This window comes from Ammospiza nelsoni, chromosome 6 (genome assembly GCF_027579445.1).
Source record: "Ammospiza nelsoni isolate bAmmNel1 chromosome 6, bAmmNel1.pri, whole genome shotgun sequence".
Classification (NCBI taxonomy): Eukaryota; Metazoa; Chordata; class Aves; order Passeriformes; family Passerellidae; genus Ammospiza; species Ammospiza nelsoni.
The window spans coordinates 52,539,049-52,551,684 of record NC_080638.1 but is presented as its reverse complement, the minus strand read 5'-3'; the positions used below and the strand labels follow the sequence as shown (position 1 = coordinate 52,551,684).

Sequence of the window (12,636 nt, the reverse complement as noted above, 5' to 3'; positions counted from 1 at the left end):
TGCTCACAGTTTCTCTTCCCCTTGTTATAGTCTGTAAAGTAGGCATTACCTTCTCCCCCATTTTTAAAATTTATTTTGAATTGTCTTTTTAAATCTCCCATATACATTTAATTGTCTTTCTATACTTTCCCATTGGATACACCCATTGCTATAAATATTAAGTATGGATATCATGATTGGATTTAATTGCAAATAAATTAGAAACAGAAGAAGCTAGCACAGTATTTTTGGAAAAAAACTACCTCCTCCTCAATACCATTTAGTATAACCATCTAGGGTTAGTTAGATTGTTTTATTAATTCACACCTCTTCTATTCTTAGACAACCTTAGACAGGATTCTGCTGGGTATATGGACACACACCTGGAAGGACATATGAATATTCAAACTAAAAATAATAATCCATCTGGCAAATATTCAGTCATTTAAATAAGCTTAACTGAGAAACTAATGAGACTGAAATTATGACATACTCTAATGAGAATTTCTTGTAATAGTCTGAAATATTGACGTCAGGTTCCACCTACATGCTGCTAATGACACTCTGCTTTGTGTCATGCTTGGGTGTTCTGTTGTTTCCGTGAGCTTTCTAACACTTCCTCCTTACCATCCTTAGGCCCTTGAGTGAAGAGCTCCTTACAACTGCAAAAGACATAATTCAGTTCTGTTGTGATAAATGGTGAGAACCTGTACAATTAGATGGTAAAACGTTGCAAGCAGCATTTATCACTGTAATCTCACCTGTTTTATTAATTTTATGGATTTTTTTGTCTTTTTGACTCCTCTTCACTTATTTGTGCATGCACTATCTATGCAGTTCCAGCAGAATGGGATAGAACATACAGCCTCAGCTGAAATAGGAATAATAAGAATGGTTACTAAATCTGTCATTAATCCCTTGTGAATACAAAGGGACTTTTGGAAACTCTCTGAACATTCTGAAACCACATGCAGTTCTATTTATACAACTTTGAAAAAGACTATATGCAGTCTGTCTTCTTTTATGAAGTCAAAGTAATTTCCTATTTTCACTGCAACCAGAAAAGAGATTTTTCTTTCAAGAGAAAACCTTATGAAGACGTCATCTCTCTAGAGATAACAGATATTACAAATAAACTCAGATCTTGATTCAAGAAAAAACATAAACATATATTTGATCTTGAATCATTTATTATATATAAGATTATATAAAAGTGAAATGTCTTTTTTAAAATAAAGAATATATTCTATCATTATACTTAAATGTGAAATAGGAAAACTTTTTTATGTCATGAAACACTGATTGCTTTCAAGTTAGATTTCTGCAGTTATGTCCATTCATAGAAGTCAGTGGAAAAATCTGGTTGCTCAGTATTTGTGGTGTTTAAGCCCCCTTAAGATACAAATCCAAATATTATTCTATATATTACATTTTATAAATTTTATGGCTAAGCATGTATCAGCTGCACAGCACTACTCAATTCAGGGCTTATTCCAGTTGAATGTACCATCCTCTTAAGGACAATGGTGTACATTTTATAAAACAGTTTAAAATGATAAATTACTGCTAAGAACTAGAAAAAAACCTGAGCTTGTCTTATGCATATTATAATTAATAATCCCATCTCACTACATTCTTATGCCCAGTTTAATCCTTAGCTAATTAGAAGGCTCCATACTTAACCTTCAGGCAACATTTAAGCAAAATCTTTCTTAAGCTGCCGCCCTGTACTTTACAAGGTGAAGAACAGCAGCCTCAGGAAGTTAACACCTATTTTCAATGGAATGTCACTTCAGCAATTAAATGAACCCTATGACCTTAATCCTGCTATACTTTAGCTCGAGAAGTTATTTAACCCAAATCATTATGGAATGATTGATTTCCAGTAGTCCTCCAGCACAGAAAGGATACACCCATTCCAGTTTAAGCCTCTTGGCTGGTAGTTCTACTTTTGCTTCCAAATTGTAAGATTCCACTTGCTCTTTGGGCATGTACATGGTAACAGGACGTCCACGAAGAAACATTTTTACGTATCCTTCCTCTACAAAAGGTCAGAAATGTTTAATGTTACACAAAAAAGCCATTGGGGAGAATTCCAGTGCTCCTCCATCCCTTCACACATAACAGTTTGGTGCATTACAATTATAAAATGACATGCAATCTCAAACTTAGAAATTTAGCAGGTTTTTTTTTTTCCTAAATCATAATCACTAAGCAGAATTTTTAAAAACATACAAAGTCCCTTCTTCCTCTAAATATTCTGAGCAGCAGAATTAGAACTAAACAATGTCATGAAGAATTACAAAACAGAAAGGTCTGAAATTGAATTTTTTTAAAAAATGTTACAATATTATGGTTCTTAAATATTAAAAATGTAGGGGAATACATCAAAGATTACAATTAACGCAGAAATGCCACTTAAAATTAATTTTATTTTTTAATCAATGTTTACAGTTGAGCATCAGCATCTAAATTATTTTCCAACACTCAGTCGCATTCTTTGCATCCCAGTGTAAAGATATGCTTTACACTTGATACAGTGTTAGAGATACATTCGAAATAAGGAACACAAACAATTAGTAAGAGGAATCATGCTGATGTACATGCAGAAAATAAATGTGCTTTAAGAATTACTAAACATTGAGAAAAGAATGACAACAATGACAGCACATTAAAAGAAAGGAAAATGACATACAGGAGAGAAGCTACAAAAACTCAATTGGCTGACAGAAGTAAACATTTCTAGAAGAAAATACTAAAAGTAATCTGTTGAACTGGTAAGAAATATTTTTGGGGCAGAGAAGCAGAGATTAATAACAGATCTGGAAGTACTGACTTGGGGACTTCATGGGGCTTATAAAACTAGGAGATCTGGGAAATGCCATGAAGGTCTGACTAGGACTTTTGGGAAGTGGCAAGGCCAAAGTGGGTGTCCTGTGAACTTCTGATGAAGTTTGTCCAGATTCAGAACGTGCTGGCTCTTGCTGCTCCATCGGCAGATCAAGGGGTTCAGCCTTGTTCGCATGCGAATCAAGCAGTTTTGGAGTCAGTGACATCTGTAGAGTTACTAGACAGAATAATCGTGGGCACAGAGGAAATGGAAGGGCAAAAGTAACAAAAATCATGTAAATGAAAAAAAAATTATACAATTTAGGACTGTTAAATTATGCTATGAATTTTTAAGTATCATTACAAATATACCACTATTTTTTAAATTTGAAAGCTAAGGCTTTATTTTAATTTGAAATATGCATATGCTACAAATCCTGACTAAATTAATAAGAATTATTGATTGAACAAATAAACATCATAGCAATGCTGTATTACCTAACTAGATGTGTATTTTGCCTTTACACTAAGTCATATGGGAAAGAGATCTACCTGACCTGTCACAGTAAAGTTACATTTAGGTCTCTCTAGCTTCTTTACAGAACACATACATAAAGTGAAAGCAACAGAAAACTTAATGTTAAAAAGAAGAGATAATAATGATGAAATAATGGTGACAGAAGGTTGGAACTTCAAGATGTCTGTTAAAATGACAGAATATTGGAATTGTTTTAAAAATCTACTCCAATATATCTGTATTGGAAAATAAAATAGAGGGTAGAGCATTAAATAGCAAAGCATTACAGCACTATTCGTATGCGCATGCAGCATCTATTTAATGAGCTTCAAACACGTGCCAACACTGCTGATGCTGGTGCACTGGAAGTCAACAGATTTTCAGCAATGACAACTACTGGCTATACTTATCAAAGGCTGTGAATGAACCAAAGTTTAATTCACCAAGCTGCTTTTCTCACCTGAAGCTTACAGGACTCATAAAACTTGCATTTAGCCATCTACAGTGGGAGCATTTGACCTAGTCACACCAGACTAGGAAAATAAACTATATCAAGAATATTACAACAAGTATATGAATTATGCCTTTAGAATGTGTGTATGTTTCTCTCCTAACTGTAAAAAGGAACTTAGGCTGATTAGGCCCAGTATAGAGGTCATACTGTGGAGTTATTTCTAACTTCTGGTAATATTCCACCTCTACTAGTTTTTGTTCCTAACCCAAATACATCATCTACACAATCAATCTCCTCTTTTTCATACTTTTCTTAAGTAAGTTTTAAGACAGCAGAGTTCTAAATGTAAAGATATAGATGTAAAGAGAGACAATCATCAAACTACAAAGACAGACCAAGAGTGAAACTTTTAGACAAATGTATCTTTTACATCTGCAGTTTTGTAAATTTGATATTGTTTTTGCATAAATGAACAGCTAATGAACTGAAATAAGAAGGACATCAATGCCAGTGGGATCTGCAAAGGAGACCACCACCGACTGCATGTATAAATTTGTACAAAGAATACACAGAGGTAGAGACTCTCTAATAGACTTTGCTTTGAGAACAAACATTTTTTGCTTTGTGAAATTCACATTTATTGCAAAGCTGAAAGACGCTGATTAGTGGAAAAACTGTTAGGATAAAGCTATTTCTAAAAAGCAGATAAATCTGTGATTAGATCACAGATATAAACATGCATGAAAAATGTGCATATTTACACTACAACTTAACTAAAGCTTTAAACACCAACATGGTATGTTTACCAAATGTAACTCTGCTTTATGACACTAAGCAAAAAGCAATGAGAAATTAGTTGTAGGCCTAGGTCTGTTTATTTAAGATTCAGAAAAATCTACAATCTACTCAACAAGAAAAAGCAAGAAAAAACAAAGGCTTCTATGATCATGTTAGGCTAACAGCAAAACAGCCAACAAAGGGGCAAATTCTATACAAATTTCAGCAGAAGTGCAGAATGCCATTTCAAACACAGTGAACATCCACGTGTTGCCATATAGCTCTCTCAACATTTTTTATCTAATTCAAATTCTTAGGACTAAGTCCGCAGGAATGTAAATTATAACCCATTATTACGAATAAAGTGCACCTGAGGGTTATAATTCAATAGATCATATAATAAATGGTATAACGTTTTTGTTTCACTCAAAAGAACTAGAAAAGTTTTCACATTGCAAAATGTACACAAGTTAGAAAACTGCTGTATAAATATTGAGCTGTTATCCCACCAGAGCCATTTTGCTTCGAGAGCTATGAGGTTTTGGAAGTGAAGCCTACCTTTGCAGTGTGTCACACGGCGCTTCCCTTGTGATTACAGAGACAGAGACAGAAGGGCTAGATAAAGATGTGTTTGAATACAATAACTCTCTAAATACCTGCTCTAGAGGCTGTCCAGTCTTAGTTTGCTGCAGGCTAACCTGGGGCTTGACAAAACACTGAGCCATACACTGAGTAATTACCTTCTAAACCTCTTTCCTCAGTTAGGGGCCTCTGTTTGGTTCTACCATTAAAACACTGGCTTAAACTCCATTATGTAACCATGTACTTAAGTAAAACACCAAGTATAACCTTCTAAGAAAAAAAATTTATTTCAGTAGGAATTTTGTCTAGGTAAGAAGGACATCAATGTAGTGTCACATCTGTTTAATTACTGACTTTTATCTATGGGAAAAGTGGCAGAAGAAAAAATATTAAAAACACCTTTTTTACATGGTATAAGGGAAGGAGAAATATTAGGCAAGGAAACCATATTCTGTGCAAATCAGAAGTTTTGTTTTTCTAAACCATCAGTTTTTATGGAAGGGACATGAACCATGAATACATTGTCACAAGAGACTTAAGTGCTTATTTAATTTCATGTATTACTGACTTCAAAATCAGTTACATTAAACCCTGAAACATGGCTTAAAAGCCTTGTTGGATGCTGATCAATCCATGCAGTAAACAAAGGATCTCCAAATTTTTCAGCTTAATGTATGATTACTGTAATAGAACTATGCATAAAAATAATACAATACATCTGATACATTAACACAGTTTTTTCCCTTCCCTATTTTGCTAAAAGAAATTTTTATTTTAGTTGTTGTTGACTTTTCAGAACAAACATAACTGTTATATACACTACTCAGCTTCATATTTTCATTAAGACTCTTCAAAATTTTTAACTGTCTAATGACAAGAACAAATACTGCTTTCACTTATACCTGCTATTTCACTCTCAAAATCCTTCAGCAGGGATAATACCTAAGTTGGAAAAAATTGAAGTGCTTTTCAAATTAAAGAGAGATTACCAAAACTGTAGTAACAAACCACCTTTTTATTTTTAATTTGACATATTGCATTACAAGGCTTTGGGACAGATGTAGCAATCTTTAGAGGGCACCGTTTTATGATTAACATAAACTTGGCACTGCTTTAATTACCAAAACCTTAATACTGCTTTGAAAGAGAAGACATATGTGGAGTAAGAAGACATGGTGTTTTTTGTCCTTGTCTTCTTACAAACAATCTCAACTGTTAAATAAATCTATTGCATCAATAAAATCTAGAGTGAATTGATAAACTTTTTAATAATATATCAGCAGCAGCCTGTAAGTATCATGTTTAGATTCCCAATCCCAATTTCTAGGCAGCCACAGAAGAAAGGGGGCTAGTGGGGGAACCCAATCACAGTTACTATCTGCTTAAAAATTTTAAAAGTTCCTACCTGCACTGAACATTGGTTCCTTGGGTTTGCTGTGAAAATAATGAAGAAATTACTATTTTAAAAGCATGTACTTACAGTCTGCACATGTATATGTATCAATATGACATAAAAGTAAAAATAAAATAAATTTTTCTTGAGTGTATGTATGAATAAAAATACTTTTTCAATTAAATTATTTACAAAGTAAATCCCCAGGCAAAAACAACTGAAAACAGTAAACATCCTTGATTTACACTTTCCATTCAATTCTCATTACATTCTCAAAATTATAGATATTCCTCTACTAACTACCAAATTCTCTTCTGCTATGAAGTTAGTCCAATTACAGGAGAACACAGAAACTGGCCACGAGCAGCTGTATCATTTTTGGTTTCCAGCCTGGATTTAAGGAGCAAATCAAAGTTTGAATCCTGCTTTTTCCAAAGACTTCACATAAAGCATGGAACTGCCCAGTTGTTCCTGGGTGAATGACAGTACTTGATAAAACACAGAAAGCACATAACCATGATTAAAATGTCTTCTGTTTGTCACTGCACAGCTGCCTGCAAGACAACTGGAAATGGGTTTTTCTTTTTGTCTTCAGAAAATATTTGGGAAAACTTGAGGGGAAAATACATACAGCATGTTGAGAAGCTCTCTGGATAGCACTACCCTGGCCATAAGGAAAGAATCTTTGTTAAGAAATTTGTTTCTAGTCATTTGTTGTTTTTGTCCTTTGCCCCTGTAAATCAAGTTTGAGAGTGTTGTTTCTGATGAAGAATGGAAGGACATGAAGTTATATTATGCAGGTATTTCTCTTCCCAGTTCCCTCTTTTTTAATGCAATAAAACTTTTGAAGTATAAGACAATGCTGAAAGTTTCTTAGGGTGATCCCAAAATGGGTGAACCCCCCATCATTCTGATGGAGAAATACTGAAGTATGAAGTATTCCTAGAGCTTGATGCCATCTCAATACCCTCTTCGAGACTGCAGTGGGCAATAAGGAGAAATCAAAAAAAGAAACAAGACTGTGTTGATTTTTGCACACAGGTTTTTTTAAGCATAAAAGATTCTCTCTCAATAAAATGAAAGATTTAGCAAATAATTCTAATATATTTTCCCCCTTGCTTTGGTTTGACACTTATATTGAGAATAATACTTTACTTAATGATAAACCAAAACCAAACCAAATTAATTCTGATTCTACTCCTGATTTAGCAACTTTCCATAATATCAGCCTTTGTGTTAATCATGCATCAAAATACATGCTTCAAGCTGGCATACACAGCCAATGTCATTTATATAAATAGCATGATGTGCTGCCATTGTTAACAACAAGATGAACATTTTCTTACAAATGAAGATATTTTTAGAAAACAAAAAAACTTTATGGGATGAAGCACTAGTCAGAAATGCAGCCATATTAGAGACAAAACAGTCCCTAGCTCTAAACAAACCATGCCGACTTATTCAAGCTAATCAAGCAAATGTGAAAGGCTGATTCATGACAGTAATAAAGCAAATCATCTGTACTTCCTAATTACACAAACCCTAACCACACACAGCTCAGAGCTCTGACTACCCTTTTCTCTGAACTTGAGTCACATCCTACTTAACTAGCCCTCAGGAAGGCTTACTGCTGGCTGATAGCTACAGGAGGGGGGACACTTCACAGTAGCATGGGAGATTATGGTCATCTCCTTATGCTCAAAGCTTCTTGAAAGAGCTTTCTATAGCATTCTGGCTTTGCATAACAGCCTACAACCCTACAGGCTTTCAAAAACAGAGCCATGGAATATCTCAAGCTGGAAGGGATGCAAAGGGGTCAAGAACACAAACAGACTGTGAGTAGATGGTTAGGTTAGCACACTCTTCCTCACTCTTTCACACATACAGACAGCGTTTGGGGGCCAGTCTTAGTCCCAGCATACAGAATCATCATTTTCCTTCCTATAACTCTTGCTTTGTATTTTGCATGGTTGCTCAGTTTCAAGAGGAAGCACGAGGCAAGTCTTTAGCCAGCCCCTTCCACAGGATAGGGACACTCATTCTTCAGGGAGGTGAAAGCTGGGGTGCTGAACAGGCTGCATGGGACAGAAATGAGGGGGAAAGTCTCTACCCATACAATGACTGTTTTCACAGTGGTACCAACATCACGAACACCACTTGAGGCAATCTAACATGTGCTCTTGATTAGTTCCTTGGAATACTTGCACTTTACTTAACCATTGCATGCCTTGTGTGCTGAATCTTCTCCCCAAATCCTGAGGGATTTCCCTCAACCTTTTGTTGCCTAACAATTGCAAAATGACATAACCATTGAGTTTCTGTTGAAATAGTGCATAAAAATTAAAAATGCATCTCAAGTACAGTGGTCAATCATAAAGGAAAACCAAAACATTTTGCAGATAACCATTATTTTGTTGCAATGTTTTTATTTCTCAGCTATTTTGGAATCAATTTTCAAGCATACAGTACATCTATATAGTTCATAGAAGTCGTAGCTTTCCTTAATTTAAATGAATAAACTAATAGTCTCACTTCATGTGTTCAGTAGCTTTAACATATAACTAATTTCAGATAATTGTCACCTTAAACAGGTAGCAGGATCAGAGATATATCCATAAACCTGACTTTGCAAAGCACTGTATTGTTTTAGATTTTGACCTCTAGATCTTCCACTGTACAACACACACTGAATTCATCTTTTGGGCACTTGATCTAATGCAATTTTTTATATAAAATACACAGAGCAAGGGCACTGTAGGATCATGTTTGTTAAAACTTTTACAAAAACTATAGTAAATTACTACAGCAAATTGGAAAAGCAATGAGATTCCCCACTGGTAGGTGAAATAATAGTTTTTCATATTCCAGAAAAAAGTCTACCCATCTAAGTATAGAAACTAGTTTTTTAACAAAAACTATCCATAAGATGTTTGTTTTGTTTATAGAAGATAAAGTTATTTTAATCAATGAGGTAATCACATAATGGCTGTTGATACAATTTGGTATGTGTGATAGAGTAGGAAGTTATACATAGATGTAAAATAAAAAGCAAAGCCTTAGGAAAAAAATCCAACCATTTCAGGAGATCAATACAGAAAACAGCAGCTCCATGCTAATAACTTCACCAAGTCAAAGTAGCTGCATGAAGTTACACATCCTTGCAACACTTTACAGAATTTGCAACTTAAATTAGAGTGAGCTGGTCTTTTAGCTGTCCCTTCACTGGTCATTATGGATTTTGATTTGTTTTGCCTTTAAAACCTTTCAGGCTCACTTGTCCCTAAGATTGTTGATGCTTGGTTTGCTAATTCAGATGTGTGCAGTTATATATTCTCTACAAGGGTAGAGAGATTTTCAAATCTGCACATGCAGAGAGACACTTTGTTCCCAAGTAAACTAATAAGAGATTGCTTTTCCTTTCAACATTAATATTATTTATGGATATTATGTATTGCTACAGTAAGTTTTTTTTCAGTTATATTTGTCTTTTAGAAATCTTGAAGTACAAAAATCTTAGAAACAAAATGAAACCCACATCTATTAGTTATTTGTTGCTTATAATTATCTTACAAAAATATTAAGGGAAAAAAAATTCAGATGCTAAGATAGAGTCAAATTTCTATAAGTACCAGAAGGCCCAGTCCTGTGGAATTCTGTTGGCTTATCAAACTTCATTCACATGCATAGATGCAGAATGCAAACAAGATGTTAATTTGTGTAAATATTACATCTTCCTTAGTTACAATTTTATAACGTTTTCTCTGATAGTATTTAAATTTTTTCATTATTCCTTTGATTTTCTAAGCCTTTCACTGAGTCACAAGTCAGGCTGGAAGGGATCACAGTTGTTCACCTGGTCCAATCTCCCTGCTCAAGCAAGGCTGTACCAGAGCACATGGCACAGAATTTTGTCCAGTTTTCAGATATCTCCACTGAGTGAGACTCCACAATATCTCTGGACAATCTTTTCTAGTGCTCAGTCACCCACACCATAAAAACATTTTCCTCCTACTCCTGTGCATCAGTTGCTGCCCATTGCCTCTACTTATTGCTTGGCATTACAAGAAGAGCCTGGCTCCATCTCCTTGACACCCTCTGCTCAGCTATTTGTAGACATCACTGAGGCTCCCTCTCAGCTGTTTTGAGGCTGAACAGGCCCAGCTACCTCAGCCTTTCCTTGTAAGAGACCTGCTCCAGTTCCTTGATCAACTTTGTAGCCCTCTGCTGGACTCACTCCAGGAGCTCCATGTCCCTCTTGAACTGAGGAGCCCAGAACTGGACACAGCACTCCTGATGTGCCTCACCAGGGCTGAGTAGAAGGGCAGAATTGGATGGTTGGACTTGATGATCTAAAAGGTCTCTTCCAACCTTGACAATTCTATGATTTTCCTCCCTCAAGCTGCTGGCAATGTTCTTCCTATTGCATCCTAGGATTCCACTGGCCTTCCTGGCCACAAGGGCACATAACCCATGGACAGCTTGCTGTCCACCAGAACGCTTTCTCCTTTATCCATGCATGCAGGTCTCTTGCCCACTTTTTCTGATTTCTTGCTCATGTGGATGCATGGTTCTTGAGCCTAGAGGAAGTGATCCTTGGATATCAACCAACTCTCTTGGATCCCTCTTCCCTGCAGGTCCTGTTCCCATGGGATTCTTCCAAGATTCCTGAGCAGGCTAAAGTTAACTCTTGAAGTCCATGGTGAACATCTTACTTGCTCCCCTGCTTCATCCCTTCCTGGTACTGAACTCCAGCTCATGGTCATGACAACCAAAGCTGCTTCCAACCTTCACATCTCCAACAGGGCCTTCCCTGCTTGTTATCACAAGGTCAGGCACCACACTATTCCTTGTGGGATCTTCCACTACCTGTGACAGGAAGTTGCCATCAATGCTTTCCAGGAACCTCTTGGACTGTTTGTGCTTTGCTGTGTTGCTTCTCCAGCAGATGTCCAGGTAGATAAAGTCTCCCACAAGAACCAGGGCCTGTAACTTTGAGGCTGCTTCAAGCTGCCTGTAAAAGACCCCTTGCACTTCCTCCTGTTCAGGCAGCTTGTAGCAAACAGCCACAAAGTGCCACCCTTACTAGTCTGCCCTTTTATCCCAATCCATAATTTATTCTAAGTTCCATAGTTTGCACACTTGCTGTCTTGCTTCATAGCTGAAAACATAGGCCAGAAACCTAGCTATTAATAATGTAATCACCCATATTTGGGTTGTAAAATAGTACACAACCAGCTCAGTCACTCCTTACTCGAGCAAATATGCTAAAGGGATAAAAAGGGAGGAACATTTTGTGCCACAACATTGACAATGACTTGTGTAACGGCATTGATGCCCAAAGAGAGCAGGTAAATTAAGTTATTAGTTGAGCTTCATTAACATTGTGTTTTTATGGCCACATCATCAGTGAGACAGTGAAACAGTACCATCAACACCATTTCTTGCAAAGGAAACTGCAATAGAACAGGTCAAATGAAATGACTGAAACTAAATTCTGACTAGGAAATACAGGAAAGAACTGCTTGACCTATACTGACAATATTGATGAACCTCAATGAAAAAGCTATTTGTTCAAGGCTATCCTAAGTCTGAAACCCTTGGACAAGATATCCTCTTTTCTCTGTGCTGTCAGCAATACAGAGAAGCATGATCAAAGATACACAGAGATAGGCATCACTTCATTCTGCTTCATTGAACAGTACTTGCATGTAAACCTCTCTCTTCGTTTATATTTAATCTGGCTGTCAGATCAAGGCATTCATAGTTCAGAGACTGGCTGGACATCAATCTACATGTGGGATGTGGTGGCTGAATGCTTCTCAGCAATTGTTTTGGTTTTTCTTCCTCTTTCCTTCACTTCTTAAACTAGCTTTATCTTGATTTATGAGTTTTCTCATTTTTGCTCTTCCTATTTTCTTCTCCTCATCCCACTGGAGGACAGGAAGTGAATGGCTGTGTGATACCTAGATGCCAGCTGGGGTCAAGGCACCACAACCAGAAACTCAAAGAAGTACTTGTCAGGAATACAAAGACCAAGGGAAACCACTAAGATATTAGAAAAGGCATGTTTAATAATTATGAACTTTCCTGGGAAACTCTAAGTTC

The 12,636-nt window shown here is 36.2% G+C and overlaps 1 protein-coding gene across 7 annotated transcripts in view; it reads right to left on the bottom strand.

Moving 5' to 3' along the window:
• Positions 1–12,636, bottom strand: part of EML1 (EMAP like 1) — a 122,414-nt gene that overhangs the window by 25,006 nt on the left and 84,772 nt on the right. For 4 of the 7 annotated variants that reach the window (XM_059473761.1, XM_059473759.1, XM_059473762.1 and 1 more), the window contains 3 exons: positions 6,544–6,572; positions 5,115–5,141; positions 1,891–2,020 (listed from right to left, as the gene is read on the bottom strand). In XM_059473761.1, coding sequence (XP_059329744.1) covers positions 1,891–2,020; positions 5,115–5,141; positions 6,544–6,572 — 186 coding nt within the window. The remainder of the gene's footprint in view (positions 1–1,890; positions 2,021–5,114; positions 5,142–6,543; positions 6,573–12,636) is intronic. The other 3 variants (XM_059473760.1, XM_059473764.1, XM_059473766.1) reach the window with 1 other exon arrangement.